The sequence below is a fragment of the Entelurus aequoreus genome, linkage group LG12 (genome assembly GCF_033978785.1).
Source record: "Entelurus aequoreus isolate RoL-2023_Sb linkage group LG12, RoL_Eaeq_v1.1, whole genome shotgun sequence".
Lineage (NCBI taxonomy): Eukaryota > Metazoa > Chordata > Actinopteri > Syngnathiformes > Syngnathidae > Entelurus > Entelurus aequoreus.
The window spans coordinates 53054268-53077289 of NC_084742.1; the positions used below are offsets into that span (position 1 = coordinate 53054268).

Genomic DNA, 23022 nt, shown 5'->3' on the forward strand with positions numbered 1-23022 from the left:
AAGTGCACTTTTTAGAGCGCTGTATTATTTTCAGTTTTGTACCCAAGGGACTGATTTTATTTAACACTATATTATTATTTATACACCTATAGTGATCACAGAGACAGGTTGTTTTTGTGTTACTGTATATATTTGTTTTTCTGAAAAATCCCACTTAATATACTTTGGGTAACAACAGTCAATATTTATTTATTTTATTTTATTTTTTTAGGGGGGGTAACAGTCAATATTTATTTATTTATTTTATTTTATTTTTTTCTTATATAATAAAAGTGAGCTTTTGTTAAACCAAATATTGTGTGTTTTTTTCCATATACAACAACCTATCTGGACTCGATAAGAGAATCGATAAGGAATCGGTTCAATAAGAGGATTCGATGATAGGCTCGAACTCGATAATTTCTTATCAAACATCATCCCTACACGTTGGTAAGGTGAGACTTGCAGACGCACCCTGGCGTTGATGCTGGCACCGGCTCGCTCCAGGACTGGTTGGATCTTTTCCTCCATGAAGGCGGTGCTGTTCCCGATCCACATCAGCACCTGCGTGAGGTACCACTCGGGCTGGAAACGCACAAACACAGGAAGTACATACATCACGAGTTAGCCAAAGTGCTCCAATTAATAGCTGCGGCTGTAGGCAACCTCTGTAGTGATTCTAACAACAATCACAGTAGCTCCTTTGACTTCCTTCATTTTATTTTATTTTTTGATATTATTCTCAACTTTTCTTGCTTTTTACCTTTTGTTTTCGCCCTCTTTTTGTGCCCTTGTGTGCATTATCCTTTCCATCCTTACCTTTGAGTTTGAGTTTATTTTCGAACATGCAAGCATACAACACGATACGTCACAATTTCCAGTTTCTCTTTTCAACATGTTTGAAAAGGAGTAGGAAGAAGCAGAGCTTATTTAATCCTACCCCTTTTCTTTTACATAACAGTTGCTAAAACTTGTGTTCACTTCCTGTTCTCAATTTATTCACAATGTACTCCTTATGTAATCACAATAAAAATAAATAAATAAATAATAATTGGTGAAGTAAGTTATATTTCAGATGATGAGATGAGTAAGATTATTTTGAGAATGAATGAATGGATGGATGTACTTTGTAAACACTTTAAGTTTGAACAGTTTCTTAAATTGGATCATATCAGTACATTGTTTGATTGCTTTGCTTAATCCATTCCATCATTTAATTCCACATACAGATATACTGAAGGTCTTAAGTGTTGTACGTGCATACAAATGTTTTGAATTACATTTTTCTCTAAGATTATATTTCTCCTCTTTTTTTGAGAAGAATTGTTGTATATTCTTGGGTAGCAGGTTATAGTTTGCTTTGTGTATAAATTTAGCTGTTTACAAATTCACCATGTCGTGGAATTTCAGTATTTTTGATTCAATAAATAAAGGGTTTGTATGTTCTCTAAATCCAACATGATGTATTATTCTAACTGATCTTTTTTGTAACACCGTTAATGAATGAAGTGTACTTTTGTAGTTCCATCCATCCATCTTCCTCCGCTTATCCGAGGTCGGGTCGCGGGGGCAGCAGCTTAAGCAGGGAAGCCCAGACTTCCCTCTCCCCAGCCACTTCGTCCAGCTCCTCCCGGGGGATCCCGAGGCGTTCCCAGGCCAGCCGGGAGACATAGTCTTCCCAACGTGTCCTGGGTCTTCCCCGTGGCCTCCTACCGGTCGGACGTGCCCTAAACACCTCCCTAGGGAGGCGTTCGGGTGTGTAGTAGAATTTCTGACCTTTGACCTAGATTGCATGTCTAATAAGAATGTACGCTCATTTAATTTCTCTTCTATTCTGTGCCAGTGGGACAAAAGTGAATATTAAGTCGTGCCAACCTGTCTACAGAATGTGTTGACTGTCTAAAGGATTCGAGTTGTTATGGAACAGATAGGGATAACCAAAAGACATTGGCGCATTAGATAACAAACAATGACGCACAAGAGACATATAAAAAATGGCAGAAGACCGGAACTCGACAGTGATTTTGTCTTGTGTGTGTCTTGTTTACTCCGGAGTAACATGTGGTCTGTCTGCACGGCCAACTTAATTCAACCTGCACTTCTGATAATGGGTAAATAAATTTGTTGTACTAAACTACTTTTGTTGCCTGTTTAAGCTTCGGACAATCCACTACAGTGGCATCCTGACCAGATGCCCGAACCACCTCATCTGGCTCCTCTCGATGTGGAGGAGCAGCGGCTTTACTTTGAGCTCCCCCCGGATGGCAGAGCTTCTCACCCTATCTCTAAGGGAGAGCCCCGCCACCCGGCGGAGGAAACTCATTTCAAAACTTTTGTAGTTATTTCCCCATATTTCTACACAATAACTCAGATATGGTAACACTAGCGAGCAGTAGAGAATATGAAGTGATTTTTGGACTAGAACATGTTTTGCTTCGTTCATTATTGACGTGTTTCTTGCTACTTTATGTTGTATATTTTTTACATGAATTTTCCAGTTAAATTTATCATCAATCATTATACCTAGAAATTTGGTTTTATTTACTCTTTCAATTTCTATTCCGTCTATTTGTATTTGTGTTTGACTTTCTCTTCTACTGCTACCAAATAGCATTATTTTAGTTTTACTGAGATTCAACGATAGTCTGTTTTTGTCAAACCATCTTTTTAATTTGTTCATTTCTTCTGTTATTATTTGTATTATCTTCTGTGTGTTCTCTCCTGAACAAAACATTGTTGTATCATCCGCAAATAATACTAACTTTAAATATTTTGTAACTTTACAAATGTCATTCAGTGTTTCCCACACATTCATTTATTTGTGGCGGCCCGCCACGAAATAATTACGTCCGCCACAAATAGATTTTTTTTTTTTGGTCCTGTCCAGCTTCTCAGGCAAATCATATAGTTGATGTAGATGCCCATAGAGGCTGGTCAGATTTACTTTACAAAAGAGAAGTGTAGGATACTTCTCTTGTTGCCTTATTTGTATTTGACCACTACTGTTTTCTGTTTATTTGTTACTGACTGTGGCAGGACACCTCTGCCTCTGTTTCACTTTATGTTACTGGTAAATAATATGGTTGTAGTAGTAGGCTAAAGTTAAATATTTAGTATGCACTAATTAAAGGGGCAGAGCTTTAAGAGACATTCGATCTTTTATATTTTATAAGATATATTTTTTGTAAGAACCACAATTAATAAATATATTTCAGTGAATAACTTATTGTTCAAATCTGTATATAAATATGTACATAAAATGTTGTAATTATATTGTAAAATGGATGGACGTTTAAAACAAAACTGTTATTATTAATTAGTAAGTACACATTTTTTGAGCCTTTTTAACGAAAATCATATTATTGTAGTAAATTATGCAAATTACTCGATGATGTCATGGTGACCACGCCCATAGCCACGCCCCCACCGCCACAGGTATCTTGGCAGTTTATGGGAAACACTGTCATTTATATAGAGATTGAATAATTTAGGTCCTAGTGTTGATCCCTGAGGTACACCACAGGATATATTTAGCGTTGTAGACGTATTGTTTCCTGTTCGTTAGATAACTTCTTATCCAGTTTAAGACTAACCCTCTGATGCCATATCGTTCTAGTTTTTTGATTAAAATATTGTGATTAATTGTGTCAAATGCTTTAGTTAGATCCATAAACACTGCTGCCGCACATTTTTTACTATCTATTGCATTGGTAATTTCTTCTGTAATTTCAATTAAAGCCATTGAAGTTGAAACATTAGCTCTGTATCCATATTGGTTCTCTTCGAGTATTCTATTTTTGTTTGTGAAACTCTCTAATCTGTTATTGAACAGTTTTTCAATGATTTTAGAAAATTGTGGGAGTAAAGAAACAGGTCTATAATTTGTAAATTGATGTTTGTCTCCAGTCTTATAAATTGGTGCAACTTTAGCTATTTTCATTTTGTTTGTAAATTTACCTGTTTGAAACGATAGGTTACTAAAATACATTAATGGTCCTGTGATCTCTTCAATAACCTTTTTTATCATTTCCATATCAATCCCATTACCCTTTTCATCCTTTGTAACTGAGCTACTGTGTGGAACAATTTCCCTTGTGGATTATTAAAGTTTGTAGTCTAAGTGTTCATCACAAAGATTATTATCAAGGCTTAGGTCAGGCTGATTACAAAAATAAACACTAAAGTACTGCAAAATAAGAGAATTAAACTGATGGAAAATCAATGTACATACAATTACACAATGTTAAATTAACACATTTTAACTAAATAAATAATAACATATCTATAAGGGTTTTTATATAGCTCTGGCCTACATCATGTTGTTTGTTGTGGAGTGTTAATACATGATGGCTAGAATATGCATAGTTAGGGGAACAAACCTTGCTGAGGGTGTTGGTCTGTCGATTGCCATGGAAGTGGTATCTGAACCTCTTGCTGAGCGGCTGCAGCATGATCTGGATAGGCAGGCAGAGGGGAGGAGCCTGAGGAGAAGGCGGGGCTAACGGGGCCGGCTGGGCGCAGGGTTGGGTTTTGGGGGAAGCAGACGTCTGCTGAGAGACCAAGTCGTCTCTGGACACGACAGGTTAAAGACTACAGAGCATGTTGCATTATCATGAATATCATCAACTTTATTATGGATATTATCAACTTTATAGTACGGACATGGCAGCCATGTTGCATTATTATGAATATTATTAACTTTATAGTACGGACATAGCAGCCGTGTTGCAATCATATGTATATCAAACTTTATAGTACGGACATAGCAGCCGTGTTGCATTATTATGAATATCAAACTTTATAGTACGGACACGGCAGCCATGTTGCATTATTATGAATATTATTAACTTTATAGTACGGACATGGCAGCCATGTTGCATTATTATGAATATTATAAACATTCTTGTACGGACATGGCAGCCATGTTGCATTATTATGAATATTATAAACTTTATAGTACGGACATGGCAGCCATGTTGCATTATTATGAATACCAAACTTTATAGTACAGACACGGCAGCCATGTTGCATTATTATGAATATTATTAACTTTATAGTACGGACATAGCAACCGTGTTGCATTATTATGAATATTATTAACTTTATAGTACGGACATAGCAGGCGTGCTGCATTATTATGAATATCAAACTTTATAGTACGGACACGGCAGCCATGTTGCATTATTATGAATATTATTAACTTTATAGTATGGACATAAAAGCTATGTTGCATTATTTTGAATATTATAAACTTTATAGTACGGACATGGCAGCCATGTTGCATTATTATGGATATTATAAAATTTATAGTACGGACATGGCAGCCATGTTGCATTATGGATATTCTAAACTTTATAGTACGGACATGGAAGCCATGTTGCATTATTATGAACATTATAAACTTTATAGTATGGACATAGAAGCCATGTTACATTATTATGAATATTATCAACTTTTTATGGATATTATCAACTTTATAGTACAGACATAGAAGCCATGTTGCATTATTATGGATATTATAAACTTTATAGTACGGACATGGCAACCATGTTGCATTATGGATATTATAAACTTTATTATGAATATTATCAACTTTATAATACAGACATAGAGCCATGTTGCATTATTATGAATATTATAAACTTTATACTACAGACATGGCAGCCACGTTGCATTACTATGAATAATATAAACTTTATTATGGATATCATCAACTTTATACTACAGAAATAGAAGTCATGTTGCATTAATATGGATATTATAAACTTTATAGTATGGACACGGCAGCCATGTGGCATTATTATGAATGTTATAAACTTTATAGTACGGACATGGCAGCAATGTTGCATTATTATGGATATTATTAACTTTATAGTACGGACATGGCAGCCATGTTGCATTATTATGAATATTATAAACTTTATAGTACGGACATGGCAGCCATGTTGCATTATTATGAATATTATAAACTTTATAGTACGGACATGGCTGCAATGTTGCATTATTATGTATATTATTAACTTTATAGTACGGACATGGCAGCCATGTTGCATTATTATGAATATTATAAACTTTATAGTACGGACATGGCAGCCATGTTGCATTATTATGAATATTATAAACTTTATAGTACGGACATGGCAGCCATGTTACATTATTACGGATATTATTAACTTTATAGTATGGACATGGCAGCCATGTTGCATTATTATGAATATTATAAACTTTATAGTACGGACATGGCTGCAATGTTGCATTATTATGTATATTATTAACTTTATAGTACGGACATGGCAGCCATGTTGCATTATTATGAATATTATAAACTTTATAGTACGGACATGGCAGCCATGTTGCATTATTATGAATATTATAAACTTTATAGTACGGACATAGCAGCCATGTTGCATTATTATGAATATTATAAACATTCTAGTACGGACATGGCAGCCATGTTGCATTATTATGAATATTATAAACTTTATAGTACGGACATAGCAGCCATGTTGCATTATTATGAATATTATAAACATTCTAGTACGGACATGGCAGCCATGTTGCATTATTATGGATATTATTAACTTTATAGTACGGACATAGGAGCCGTGTTGCATTATTATGAATATCAAACTTTACAGTATGGACACGGCAGCCATGTTGCATTATTATGAATATTATAAACTTTATAGTACGGACATGGCAGCAATGTTGCATTATTATGGATATTATCAACTTTATAGTACGGACATGGCAGCCATGTTGCATTATTATGAATATTATAAACTTTGTAGTACGGACATGGCAGCCCTGTTACATTATTATGGATATAAACTTTATTATGGATATTATCAACTTTATAGTACGGACATGGCAGCCATGTTGCATTATTATGAATATTATAAACTTTATAGTACGGACATAGCAGTAATGTTGCATTATTATGGATATTATCAACTTTATAGTACGGACATGGCAGCCATGTTGCATTATTATGAATATCAAACTTTATAGTACGGACATGCAGCCATGTTGCATTATTATGAATATTATAAACTTTATTGAACGGACATGGCAGCCATGTTGCATTATTATGAATATTATAAACTTTATAGCACAAAGAGTGGAGGTGAGAGGGAAGGATACGATGTCTGCAGGGCGAGCAGCTGTGTGACGAGCAGCTTGAGCTGGCTGGCGAGCTCTTGGCCGTTGGCGGAGGGCGTCAGGGATTGGGTCGGAGGTGAGATGATGGGCCAGTGAAGCTGTGTCAGCACCTTCTCCAAATCTCTGAGAGTAGAAATGGTTTTATCACAGCGTAAGTATTTTACAGCCTTTTAAAGCAGCAGTAAGGTGTAAAAACAAGTTGCCTCTTTATTGAAGCTATTATCATATATATCTGATTTATGACAATGAAAGACTAACAAAGTTTGTGAGTAAATAGATATGATCAAAATAGTATCAATCTCACGGAGATTCATTTTGAGAGATAATGAACAAGCCAGTCACGTGATCGCGGGACGTAGAGGACGACCCACAAATCTCTTTCCCATCAACAACAATGCTAATCAAGCAGACAAGCTAGTATGGACAAGCAACAAAGACCACCTTGCTTTTACTTCAATGACAACTAATAGGATGTTCCCGTTTATATGAATAATTAATCATGATCTACACCAAGAGTTAAAAGGAAAAGTCTCCCTGCAGACACCGTCTTCGGTTGTGTGTGTTTGTCTCCATCTCTGGGTATAAATTGAATGTCACAGATGAACAACTTTTAGATTTATGGCTAAATCTTCCTTATATCCAGATGAGAGGCATGATTTATAATCCAGAATAACTTTGTCGAACAGATGATGCGGGACCAGCAGGACATCAGCAGGCAGCTCACAGAAAAGCAGCAGAGGGCTACTTAACTGCGTGCTATCAATCTGCCGCTAAAAATAGTTTGTCTGTGTTAGCGCTTATAATAACAATATCGCTAATATTTGGTTAATATTCAGGTCACCATATGTATAAAGGGTAATGTTAGCGGGTTATTCAGAGGCTTTTGTGGGCAAAATAGAGAGCCCCCATTCACTACATTGTTAGCAGACTGTTATGTATTTATTTATTTAAGACTTAGATGCATACAAAAAGAAAATACATGTGTTCTTTTCTTACATAAGGGTTGTGAATGATAAAGTTTCCGGTTTTTGTGTATTTCTAGTATGACTGATTTAATAATATGGAAGTGTTACTACAGTGACGTCAATTTACGGAAATAGGAGCAGAATATTCCAAATTAATTTGTGGCATTTTGTGATGTTTAGACGGTGTTGGCACATACCTTGTGGATTGTAAATACAATTGTATATGGTTTAATGGATACAATGAAACACAATTAAAGGCCTACTGAAAGCCACTACTACCGACCACGCAGTCTGATAGTTTATATATCAATGATGAAATCTTAACATTGCAACACATGCCAATACGGCCGGGTTAACTTATAAAGTGCAATTTTAAATTTACCGGGAAACCTCCGGTTGAAAACGTCTAGGTATGATGACGTTTGTGCGTGACGTCAATGGTTGAAGCGGAAGTATTGGGACACATTGTATCCCAATACAAACAGCTCTGTTTTCATCGCAAAATTCCACAGTATTCTGGACATCTGTGTTGGTGAATCTTTTGCAATTTGTTTAATGAACAATGGAGACTGCAAAGAAGAAAGCTGTAGGAGGGATCGGTGTATTAGCGGCTGGCTGCAGCAACACAACCAGGAGGACTTTGACTTGGATAGCAGACGCGCTATCTGACGCTAGCCGCCGACCGCATCGATGATCGGGTGAAGTCCTTCGTCGCGCCGTCGATCGCTGGAACGCAGATGAGCACATGTGTTGATGAGCAGATGAGGGCTGGCGTAAGTGGATAGCTAATGTTTTTAGCATAGCTCTGTGAGGTCCCGTAGCTAAGTTAGCTTCAATGGCGTCGTTGGCAACAGCATTGTTAAGCTTCGCCAGGCTGGAAAGCATTAACCGTGTAGTTACAGGTCCATGGTTTAATAGTATTGTTGATCTTCTTCTTATTTTGTTTCTATCTGCAGTTAAGCCCGATGCTATCACGTTAGCTCCGTAGCTAAAGTGCTTCACCGATGTATTGTCGTGGAGTTAAAAGTCACTGTGAATGTCCATTTCGCGTTCTCGACTCTCATTTTCATGAGGATATAGTATCCGAGGTGGTTTAAAATACAAATCCATGATCCACAATAGAAAAAGGAGAAAGTGTGGAATCCAATGAGCCAGCTTGTACCTAAGTTACGGTCAGATCGAAAAAAGATACGTCCTGCACTGCACTCTAGTCCTTCACTCTCACGTTCCTCATCCACAAATCTTTCATCCTCGCTCAAATTAATGGGGTAATCGTCGCTTTCTCGGTCCGAATCGCTCTCGCTGCTGGTGTAAACAATGGGGAAATGTGAGGAGCCTTTCAACCTGCGACGTCACACTACTTCCGGTACAGGCAAGGCTTTTTTATCAGCGACCAAAAGTTGCAAACTTTATCGTCGATGTTCTCTACTAAATCCTTTCAGTAAAAATATGTCAATATCGCGAAATGATCAAGTATGACACATAGAATGGATCTGCTATCCCCGTTTAAATTAAAAACAATTTCATTTCAGTAGGCCTTTAAGCATGTAAAGTCAACTTGTTTTTACACTCCACTGCTACTTTCATTCGCACTCACCCTGCCAGACGATCTTTGATGATCTTGTGCCAGAATTGGAGAGTTTCTCGGAGGAAGTCGCGGAGGTGCGAACACTTGGACTGGCTCAGACCGGCGTCCATCTTGGCCATGCTCTCCACGGCCCTGATGGCCTCCCACACGCTGCTGGTCATCAGACACTGCTGGACGACAGCGCTGCGGGGGCACAGCGCGTCCTTACCGGCTCTTTTCAAGCGAACAGATGCAAAGATTTCCAATTCTGTACCTGAGCTCTTCAATGTGCTGAAGGCAGCGCAGGTAATTCATGTGTCTCTCCACTGTCTCCAGCTGGGTAAGAGTCTGGCCAAGAGTCTCCATCCAAGGCTGCTCCCCCTCCAGATGCTGCAAGATGGCGAGTATTAGAGGAATATTTCCCAACCTTTGGACAGAACGACCAGGTCTCATGTACAGTTCATTAGGGTATACCAGGGTTTTTCCTGCCTTCAAAACTGCGTGGTGGCCGCCCCCAGCCAGAGCGTTTGATATCGCTCAACACAGCGTAAAGCTCCGGCTGTGTCGATTGAGCGATTGATGTCCGTCTGCGGCAGCTACATATTTTAATTGCAGTTGCAGCGTTGCGCCACGATAGAGGCGCTATATTGACAGCAGTACACCAGAAAGACCTGAAGCAACTACCGAAGAAGAAACAAATCAAATCGTGTCTTTTCCCGCTACTTGGTCGCCGTAGCAAGTGGATTTCTGTCATACGGAGCATAATACGGAGGGATCACTGGACTCCTACAGAACACTCCAGACTGTGCTGTGAACCTTTTTGTCCCTGGTAAGTGAACACAGCTAGTAGTGTTAGCTTCGTTTCCAACCTTTTATGACTAATTATAATAGAACGATTGATTGAACAATTTATAAGAAGTTTGCCTAGGATCAGGTAGAGTTTAATTATGGTACAGACTGACTATTACAAGGTCAACTAAAATGAGTTACCCCAAGAAAGCATTACAAGTAGAGATGTCCGATAATATCGGACTGCCGATATCATCGGCTGATAAATGCTTTAAAATGTAATATCGGAAATTATCGGTATCGGTTTCATAAAGTAAAATGTATGACTTTTTAAAACGCCACTGTACGGAGTGGTACACGGACGTAGAGAGAAGTATAGAGCGCCAATAAACCTTAAAGGAACTGTCTTTGCGTGCCGGCCCAATCGCATAATATCTACGGCTTTTCACACACACAAGTGAATGCAATGCATACTTGTTCAACAGCCATACAGGTCACACTGAGGGTGACCGTATAAACAAGTTTAACACTGTTACAAATATGCGCCACACTGTGAACCCACACCAAACAAGAATGACAAACACATTTCGGGAGAACATCCGCACCGTAACACAACATAAACACAACAGAACAAATACCCAGAACCCCTTGCAGCACTAACTCTTCCGGGACGCTACAATATACACCCCCCGCTATCCCCTAAACCCCGCCCACCTCAACCTCCTCATGCTCTCTCAGGGAGAGCATGTCCCAAATTCCAAGCTGCTGTTTTGAGGCATGTTAAAAAAAATAATGCACTTTGTGACTTCAATAATAAATATGGCAGTGCCATGTTAGCATTTTTTTCCATAACTTGAGTTGATTTATTTTGGAAAACCTTGTTACATTGTTTAATGCATCCAGCGGGCATCACAACAAAATTAGGCATAATAATGTGTTAATTCCACGACTGTGTACAGGACTGTCTCAGAAAATTTGAATATTGTGATAAAGTTCTTTATTTTCTGTAATGCAATTAAAAAAACAAAAATGTCATACATTCTGGATTCATTACACATCGACTGAAATATTGCAAGCCTTTTATTATTTTAATATTGCTGATTATGGCATACAGCTTAAGAAAACTAAAAAATCCTATCTCAAAAAATTAGAATATTTCCTCAGACCAAGTATTAAAAAATTATTTAAAACAGCAAAACAAAATCAAACATTTGAAAATGTCAATTAAAGCACTGAGTACTTTGTTGGGAATCCTTTTGCACGGATTACTGCATCAATGCGGCGTGGCATGGAGGCAATCAGCCTGTGGCATTGCTGAGGTGTTACGGATGCCCGGGATGCTTCAATAGCGGCCTTTAGCTCATTTGCATTATTGGGTCTGGTGTCTTTCAGCTTCTTCTTCACAATACCCCACAAATTCTCTATAGTGTTAAGGTAAGGGGAGTTGGCAGGCCAATCGAGGACAGTAATGCCATGGTCAGTACACCAGTTACTGGTGGTTTTGGCACTGTGGGCAGGTGCCAGATCATGCTGGAAAATGAAATAATCAATTCCATAGAGCTGTCTTCGAGGCCGGTCCTGACACACCCCGTTCCAGGGCAGGCCCGCAGGCCACCCACGCCCCCCTCCACAAGTGCAAATATAATGGAGAAGATTATTGGATGAAGATGAAGGCGCACCAAATTATAAGGCGCACTGCAGATGAATGGTCTATTTTCAATCTTTTTCATATATAAGGCGCATTGTAGGAGTTATATTTTTATAATTTTTTTCTAAATGTAAAAGACTTCCTTGTGGTCTACAGCAGTGTTTTTCAACCTTTTTTGAGGCAAGGCACATTTTTGTCATAAAAAAAATCCAGAGGCACACCACCAGCAGAAAACTTTAAAAAAAATTAACTCCACCAAGTCGTCGTGTCTTATTTTGAGTGTGTTGGTGTCTTCCTGTGTGTAGTGCTTTAGTTCTTGTCTTGCTTATTTTGGTGGCCCTTCCTGTATTGGGTGTTTTCCTGTAGTGGGTTCATGTCTTCCTTTGAGCGCTATTCTGCGCACCTGCTTTGTGTTAGCAAGCAAGGCTATTTACGTTGTTGCTATCCTTCTTTGTGTGGACATTGTTGATTGTCATGTCACATACGGATGTACTTTGTAGACGCCGTAAGTTTTTGCTGTCGTCCAGCATTCTGTCTCTTTACTTTGTAGCCAGTTCAGTTTGACTTTTGTTTTGCATAGCCTTTTCCTTTCGTTCATTTTGGGTTTAAGCATTACATACCCTTTTTACCTGCACCCTGCCTCCCACTGTGGTCTGCATATCGGGATCACAACAAACCATCCTCGTCTCACCCGACACATTCTGACTTTTACAAAGCAATGCTGCCACCTACTGACATGGAGTATTAAGTGGTTACCCTGCCGAGTTTTACACAGCACAGACACTAAGCAACGGCACATTATTGGCAGATTCTAATTATTGATTTGCCAAAAATATTTTTGGGATAAATTAGGTGAAGTTGCATAATTTCCCACGGCACACCAGACAATATCTCACGGCACACTAGTGTGCCATGGCACACTAGTTGAAAAACACTGGTCTACAAAACATGTGATGGTGGTTCTTTAGTCAAAATGTTGCATAGATGATGTTTTACAGATCATCTTCAAGCCGCTTTCTGACAGTCGCTTCAGGATGCGCCGTTTTGTGGGCGGTCTTATTTACGTGGCTCACCTTCGACAGTGTCTTCTCCCCGCCGTCTTTGTTGTAGCGGTGTAGCGTGCAAGGACGGGAGTGGAAGAAGTGTCAAAAGGTGGAGCTAACTGTTTTAATGACATTCAGACTTTAATCAATAACGGAGCATCTCCTCATCCGCCAGAAATGTGTCCCGTGAAAAACCGTCCGATCGGAACTCTCTAATAACTAAAGTTCCTTGGGTGAATAATGTAAACTCAATACACCGGTACGTTTTAGCGCTTTCATGGCGAGTTTACTGACAGATATAAGTAAGAACTTTACACTACTTTATATTAGAAATGGCAACAGCGGAGGATGAATGTCCCATAAGAAGAAGATAGAGAAAAAGAAGAAGCTTATCGACTACGGACTATAAAGGCGGACGCGCGCAAATTATCAGGACTTATGCAGATCCCAAATACACATCAGCGGGTACCAGAAGGTAAGAAAAGTTGTTTTTGCATAATATTGCGAAACAAAAAGCCAGATCATATGTCTTACCTTATACACACACCATAATAATACTCCTATGTTTTATGCACTGATAATCCATCAACTTCATAGCTTACCAAAGTCGTACAAAAACATGTTGATAGATTTTTGAGCTCCGTGTGTAATGTTCTATATTTTCAATGGAACATATAAAATGTTGATGTTTTTTACTTGAGTCATATTGCAGTCTACACGTATTTCTTATGTGTGACTGCCATCTACTGGTCACACTTATCATTACACCATGTACCAAATAAAATAGCTTCAAGGTCGGTAAGCACAACCGGAATTATTCCGTACATTAGGCGCACCGGGCTACGAGGCGCACTGTCGAGTTTTGAGAAAATGAAAGGATTTTAAGTGTGCCTTATAGTCCGGAAAATACGGTATATAATGATGATGTTGATGATACTTTACGCAGGTAAAGCAAGTATATGATGATGATGATGATACTTCACCCAAGTAAAGCAAGTATATGATGATAATACTCCACGCAGGTAAAACAAGTATATGATGATACTTCACGCAGGTAAAATAAGTATATGATGATGATACTTCACGCAGGTAAAACAAGTATATGATGATGATGATGATACTTCACGCAAGTAAAACAAGTATATGATGATGATACTTCACCCAAGTAAAACAAGTATATGATGACGATACTTCACGCAAGTAAAACAAGTATATGATGATGATACTTCACGCAGGTAAAACAAGTATATGATGATGATGATGATACTTCACGCAAGTAAAACAAGTACATGATGATGATACTTCACGCAGGTAAAACAAGTATATGATGATGATACTTCACGCAGGTAAAACAAGTATATGATGATGATACTTCACGCAGGTAAAACAAGTATATGATGATGATACTTCACGCAGGTAAAACAAGTATATGATGATGATGATGATACTTCACGCAAGTAAAACAAGTATATGATGATGATACTTCATGCAAGTAAAACAAGTATATGATGATGATACTTCACGCAGGTAAAACAAGTATATGATGATGATACTTCACGCAAGTACAACAAGTATATGGTGATGATGATGATGATACTTCAAGCAAGTAAAACAAGTACAAACCCTGTTTCCATATAAATTGGGAAATTGTGTTAGATGTAAATATAAACGGAATACAATGATTTGCAAATCATTTTCAACCCATATTCAGTTGAATGCACTACAAAGACAAGATATTTGATGTTCAAACTCATAAACTTTATTTATTTTTTGCAAATAATAATTAACTTAGAATTTCATGGCTGCAACACGTGCCAAAGTAGTTGGGAAAGGGCATGTTCACCACTGTGTTACATGGCCTTTCCTTTTAACAACACTCAGTAAACGTTTGGGAACTGAGGAGACACATTTTTTAAGCTTCTCAGGTGGAATTATTTCCCATTCTTGCTTGATGTACAGCTTAAGTTGTTCAACAGTCCGGGGGTCTCCATTGTGGTATTTTAGGCTTCATAATGCGCCACACATTTTCAACGGGAGACAGGTCTGGACTACAGGCAGGCCAGTCTAGTACTCACACTCTTTTACTATGAAGCCACGTTGATGTAACACGTGGCTTGGCATTGTCTTGATGAAATAAGCAGGGGCGTCCATGGTAACGTTGCTTGGATGGCAACATATGTTGCTCCAAAACCTGTATGTACCTTTCAGCATTAATGGCGCCTTCACAGATGTGTAAGTGACCCATGTATTGGGCACTAATACACCCCCATATCATCACACATGCTGGCTTTTCAACGTTGCGCCTAAAACAATCCGGATGGTTCTTTTCTTCTTTGGTCCGGAGGAAACGACGTCCACAGTTTCCAAAAACAATTTGAAATGTGGTTCCGTCAGATCACAGAACACTTTTCCACTAGCTGGAACGTAAATGGCGCGCGACTAAACTTGAGGTTTTCCATCAAGCATGGAGTGATAGTTTAATAACTTATAAACACATGCTTACCTTAGCTAAAGCTAAATATTACTCAAATCTCATCCACCTCAACAAAAACGATCCTAAATTTTTGTTTAGTACAGTAGCATCGCTAACCCAACAAGGGACTCCTCCCAGTAGCTCCACCCACTCGGCAGATGACTTAAAGAATTTCTTTAATAAAAAAATTGAAGTCATTAGAAAGGAGATTAAAGACAATGCATCCCAGCTACAACTGGGTTCTATTAACACAGATACGACTGTATATACGACGGATACCGCCCTCCAAAATAGATTCTCTCTCTTTGATGAAATAACATTAGAGGAATTGTTAAGATGTGTAAATGGGACAAAACAAACAACATGTTTACTTGACCCAATTCCTGGGAAACTTATCAAGGAGCTTTTTGTATTATTAGGTCCATCAGTGCTAAATATTATAAACTTATCACTTTCCTCTGACACTGTTCCCCTAGCATTCAAAAAAGCGGTTATTCATCCTCTACTCAAAAGACCTAACCTCGATCCTGACCTCATGGTAAACCTTCCGTTTATCTCGAAAATCCTCGAAAAAATTGTTGCACAGCAGCTAAATGAACACTTAGCGTCTAACAATCTCTGTGAACCTTTTCAATTCGGTTTCAGGGCAGATCACTCTACGGAGACAGCCCTCGCAAAAATGACTAATGATCTATTGCTAACGATGGATTCTGATGCGTCATCTATGTGGCTGCTTCTTGATCTTAGCGCTGCTTTCGATACCGTCGATCATAATATTTTATTAGAGCGTATCAAAACACGTATTGGTATGTCAGACTTAGCCTTGTCTTGGTTTAACTCCTATCTTACTGACAGGATGCAGTGCGTCTCCCATAACAATGTGACCTCGGACTATGTTAAGGTAACGTGCGGAGTTCCCCAGGGTTCGGTTCTTGGCCCTGCACTCTTTAGTATTTACATGCTGCCGCTAGGTGACATCATACGCAAATACGGTGTTAGCTTTCACTGTTATGCTGATGACACCCAACTCTACATGCCCTTAAAGCTGACCAACACGCCGGATTGTAGTCAGCTGGAGGCGTATCTTAATGAAATTGAACAATGGATGTCCGCTAACTTTTTGCAACTCAACGCTAAGAAAACGGAAATGCTGATTATCAGCCCTGCTAGACACCGACATCTATTTAATAATACCACCTTAACATTTGACAACCAAACAATTACACAAGGCGACTCGGTAAAGAATCTGGGTATTATCTTCCACCCAACTCTCTCGTTTGAGTCACACATTAAGAGTGTTACTAAAACGGCCTTCTTTCATCTCCGTAATATCGCTAAAATGCGTTCCATTTTGTCCACAAGCGACGCTGAGATCATTATCCATGCGTTCGTTACATCTCGTCTCGATTACTGTAACGTTTTAATTTCGGGCCTCCCTATGTCTAGCATTAAAAGATTACAGATGGTACAAAATGCGGCTGCTAGACTTTTGACAAGAACAAGAAATTTTTATCATATTACGCCTATACTGGCTCACCTGCACTGGCTTCCTGTGCACTTAAGATGCAACTTTAAGGTTTTACTACTTACGTATAAAATACTACACGGTCAAGCTCCTGCCTATCTTGCCGATTGTATTGTACCATATGTCCCGGCAAGAAATCTGCGTTCAAAGAACTCCGGCTTATTAGTGATTCCCAGAGCCCAAAAAAAGTCTGCGGGCTATAGAGTGTTTTCTATTCGGGCTCCAATACTCTGGAATGCCCTCCCCGTAAAAGTTAGAGATGCTACCTCAGTAGAAGCATTTAAGTCCCATCTTAAAACTCATTTGTATACTCTAGCCTTTAAATAGACCCCCCTTTTTTAGACCAGTTGATCTGCCGTTTTCTTTTCTCCTTTGCCCCCTCGCCGGGTTATTCCGGTTCCGGTGACCATGGATGAGGTGCTGGCTGTCCAGAGTTGGGACCCGGGGTGGACCGCTCGCCTGTGTATCGGTTGGGGACGTCTCTGCGCTACTGACCTGTCTCTGCTCGGGATGGTCGCCTGCTGGCCCCACTATGGACTGGACTCTCACTGTTATGTGGATCCACTAGGGACTGTACTTAGAGGGGGGGTTACCCACATATGCGGTCCTCCCCAAGGTTTCTCATAGTCATTCACATCGACGTCCCTTGTGTGGGCTCTGTGCCGCGGATGTCGTTGTGGCTTGTGCAGCCCTTTAAGACTTTTGTGATTTAGGGCTATATAAATAAACATTGATTGATCTTAGATGAGCTCAGGCCCAGCGAAGCCGAAGGCGTTTCTGGGTGTTGTTGATAAACGGTTTTCGCCTTGCATAGGAGAGTTTTAACTTGCACTTACAGATGTAGCGACCAACTGTAGTTACTGACAGTGGGTTTCTGAAGTGTTCCTGAGCCCATGTGGTGATATCCTTTACACACTGATGTCACTTTTTGATGCAGTACAGCCTGAGGGATCGAAGGTCACGGGCTTAGCTGCTTACGTGCAGTGATTTCTCCAGATTCTCTGAACCCTTTGATGATATTACGGACCGTAGATGGTGAAATCCCTAAATTCCTTGCAATAGCTGGTTGAGAAAGGTTTTTCTTAAACTGTTCAACAATTTGCTCACGCATTTGTTGACAAAGTGGTGACCCTCACCCCATCCTTGTTTGTGAATGACTGAGCATTTCATGGAATCTACTTTTATACCCAATCATGGCACCCACCTGTTACCAATTTGCCTGTTCACCTGTGGGATGTTCAAATAAGTGTTTGATGAGCATTCCTCAACTTTATCAGTATTTATTGCCACCTTTCCCAACTTCTTTGTCACGTGTTGCTGGCATCAAATTCTAAAGTTAATGATTATTTGCAAAAAAAATTTTTTTATCAGTTTGAACATCAAAATATGTTGTCTTTGTAGCATATTCAACTGAATATGGGTTGAAAATGATTTGCAAATCATTGTATTCCGTTTATATTTACATCTAACACAATTTCCCAACTCATATGGAAACGGGGTTTGTACAACAAGTATATGATGATGATTAGAGATGTCCGATAATATCGGCCGATAAATGTGTTAAAATGTAATACCGAAAATTATCGGTATCGTTTTTTTTATTATCTGTATCGTTTTTTTGGTTTTTTTTTTTATTAAATCAACATAAAAAACACAAGATACACTTACAATTAGTGCACCAACCCAAAAAAACTCCCTCCCCCATTCACACAAAAGGGTTGTTTCTTTCTGTTATTAATATTCTGGCTCCTACATTATATATCAATATATATCAATACAGTCTGCAAGGGATACAGTCCGTAAGCACACAAGATTGTGCATGCTGCTGGTCCACTAATAGTACTAACCTTTAACAGTTAATTTGACTAATTTTCATTAATTACTAGTTTCTATGTAATTGTTTTTATATTGTTTTACTTTCTTTTTTATTCAAGAAAATGTTCTTAATTTATTTATCTTATTTTATTATTATTTTTTAAAAGTACCTTATCTTCACCATACCTGGTTGTCCAAATTAGGCATAATAATATGTAGGGCTGCAACTAACGATTCATTTGATAATCGATTAATCTGTCGATTATTACTTCGATTAATCGATTAATAATCGGATAAAGGAGACAAACTACATTTCTATCCTTTCCAGTATTTTATTGGAAAAAAAACAGCATACTGGCACCATGTTCTGGACATTGGGGGTGCAGCATACACCAACAATAACACAGAAATGTAACTCATCAGATCAGAACTGAATCTTGTACACATTTCTGTTGTGAATAATAAAGGATTCATTTTAGGCTGCCTCTGAATAATAGCATGAAATATTCCAGCACCTTCATAACGTTTAGTTATACTAAAGCGTCACTCAAATCTAAATATATTTATATAGCTTTATCGGGCCTGGCTGCATTGATCCATTATGAAACCAACCTGAGATATTTCTGTCCGTTACGTTTATTTCCAAATTGGTAACCGTGCGTTTTCTCTCTCAAAACGGAGTCAAATGTGCCGGAGACACATTATCAGCCCCGCGTTGCAACAAAGGCATAACGTTAACGTTACTCACAAAAAAGCTGAACTCATGAATGCTTGTTGCCACTATGGACTTAAAAAGTTACGTACTGTGACTTCTTCCCTTCATCCATGGCTCCAACATGTTTCTTCTTCAGGTGCTCCTGAAGCAATGTTGTACTTCTGTGCCATTTTGCAGGAAACGGTCTTCTTTGAAGTCTTTAAAGTAAAGTGTTCCCACACTTTTGACGACTTAGGTCGTACACTTTTCTCCATTGAAGCAATAACCTCAAGATGTTTCTCCGCTAAACTATCGGTAGTGGTTTCCTGCGCCATTTTTCGAATGTTTCCAGCAAAGGAGACGGCGTCGTCACGTGACCTGCACATGACCACATCATTGGCTAGCTTACGCCACCTCATGAGACGTAGCCTCAGCGCCGCCCTGGCGCTGTTTTGTACTGTTTTTGTACTTATTTTGATTATTGTTTCTCAGCTGTTTGTAAATGTTGCAGTTTATAAATAAAGGTTTATATAACAAAAAAATAACCAAAAAAAAATTAAAAAAATTTTTAAAACCTCCACGCATGCGCATAGCATAGTTCCAACGAATCGATAACTAAATTAATCGCCAACTATTTTGATAATCGATGAGGTGGCGACTTGTCCAGGGTGTACCCCGCCTTCAGCCCGATTGTAGCTGAGATAGGCTCCAGCGCCCCCCGCAACCCCGAAGGGAATAAGCGGTAGAAAATGGATGGATGGATGGATGGATGGATTTTAATCGATTAGTTGTTGCAGCCCTAATAATATGTTAATTCCACGACTGTATATATCGGTATCGGTTGATATCGGTATCGGTAATTAAAGAGTTGGGGAATATCGGATATCGGCAAAAAGCCATTATCGGACATCCCTAATGATGATACTTCACACAAGTACAAGAAGTATAAGATGATGATACTTCACACAAGTACAACAAGTATATAATAATGATGATACTTCACACAAGTACAACAAGTATATAATAATGATGATGCTTCACACAAGTACAACAAGTATAGGATGATGATGATGATACCTGGTGCAATGTTTTGGAGATGACATTCTCCTTGTTGAGCAGATCCTCCATGGAACATCTGGCATCTTCCGCTACAGACAAAGCTGCACACACTTGAGGAGGCACAGAGCTGGACACAGACAAGACCTACAACACACACACAACACAACACAACACAGTGAGTATTAATAACATTGTGTGTGTCCAACACAACACAACACAGTCAGTATTAATAACATTGTGTGTGTCCAACACAACACAACACAGTCAGTATTAATAACATCGTGTGTGTCCAACACAACACAACACAACACAGTATTAACACTAAAATTGTGTGTGTCCAACACAACACAACACAGTCAGTATTAATAACATTGTGAGTGTCCAACACAACACAACACAACACAGTATTAACACTAAAATTGTGTGTGTCCAACACAACACAACACAGAATTAACACTAACATTGTGTGTGTACAACACAACACAGTCAGTATTAATAACGTTGTGTGTGTCCAACACAACACAACACAGAATTAACACTAACATTGTGTGTGTCCAACACAACACAACACAGTCAGTATTAATAACATTGTGTGTGTCCAACACAACACAACACAGTATTAACACTAAAATTGTGTGTGTCCAACACAACACAACACAGTATTAACACTAAAATTGTGTGTGTCCAACACAACACAACACAACACAACACAGTCAGTATTAATAACATTGTGTGTGTCCAACACAACACAACACAGTATTAACACTAAAATTGTGTGTCCAACACAACACAACACATTATTAACACTAACATTGTGTGTGTCCAACACAACACAACACAGTCAGTATTAATAACATTGTGTGTGTCCAACACAGTATAAACACTAAAATTGTGTGTGTCCAACACAACACAACACAGAATTAACACTAACATTGTGTGTGTCCAACACAACACAACACAGAATTAACACTAACATTGTGTGTGTCCAACACAACACAACACAACATAGAATTAACACTAACATTGTGTGTGTCCAACACAACACAACACAACACAGAATTAACACTAACATTGTGTGTCCAACACAACACAACACAACACAGAATTAACACTAACATTGTGTGTGTCCAACACAACACAACACAGTATTAACACTACAATTGTGTGTGTCCAACACAACACAGTCAGTATTAATAACATTGTGTGTGTCCAACACAACACAACACAGTATTAACACTAAAATTGTGTGTCCAACACAACACAACACAGAATTAACACTAACATTGTGTGTGTCCAACACAACACAACACAGTCAGTATTAATAACATTGTGTTTGTCCAACACAGAATTAACACTAACATTGTGTGTGTCCAACACAACACAACACAACACAGAATTAACACTAACATTGTGTGTGTCCATCACAACACAGAATTAACACTAACATTGTGTGTGTCCAACACAACACAACACAGTATTAACACTAACGTTGTGTGTGTCCTACACAACACAGTATTAACACTAACATTGTGTGTGTCCAACACAACACAACACTGTCAGTATTAATAACATTGTGTGTCCCCAACACAACACAACACAGTATTAACACTAACATTGTGTGTGTCCAACACAACACAACACAACACAATATTAATGTGTCCAAGTTCTCACCTGCTCTTCCAACATCCGGTTGTCCTCTTCCAGTTTGTCCAGCAGGCTGCCAACCTTCTTCAGACATTTGACGTCGCTGCCCACCTCCTTGTCCAGAAAGTCCAGCACATGTTGGCGCAGCTCTTGAGGAATGAGAGACAAGCAACCGCCGTGCTGACTGACGGCCATAGGAGGATTTAACGAGTCTTCTTCTGACGGCTGCTCCGCGGTGTTTTGGTCAGCCGCGGACGTCGCCATCTTGGATGGCAACAAACTGCGCCTGCGCCTGCGCCAGTGCCACGGATGCGACGTGCTAGTAGCGCTTGTTTTACAATGCGGCGTCGTCCGCGGGCGGTGTGTTGACGACTAATCAAACAACCGCCCACACGGTACACGCGGCTGATACATTTGTATGTGTGTGTATTTATTTGTTAGCTCATACCAGCATTCTTCCCTGCTTGGCACTCAGCATCAAGGGTTGGAATTGGGGGTTAAATCACCAAAAATTATTCCCGGGCGCGGCGCCGCTGCTGCCCAAATTTCACCACACCTAGTGTGTGTGTGACAATCATTGGTACTTTAACTTAACTTTAACTTTACACATACAAACTGTAGCACACAAAAAAGCACATTTAATAAAAAAAACTTTATTAT

At 39.0% G+C, this 23022-nt stretch overlaps 1 protein-coding gene across 1 annotated transcript in view; it reads right to left on the minus strand.

The window, feature by feature from the left end:
• Positions 1–22651, minus strand: part of rint1 (RAD50 interactor 1) — a 40834-nt gene extending 18183 nt beyond the window's left edge. Inside the window, 7 exon segments of the mRNA XM_062066252.1 lie at positions 454–564; positions 4359–4548; positions 7123–7263; positions 9703–9876; positions 9947–10062; positions 20737–20862; positions 22390–22651. Coding sequence (XP_061922236.1) covers positions 454–564; positions 4359–4548; positions 7123–7263; positions 9703–9876; positions 9947–10062; positions 20737–20862; positions 22390–22626 — 1095 coding nt within the window. The 5' untranslated portion in view covers positions 22627–22651.
• Positions 22652–23022: the final 371 nt, after the last annotated feature.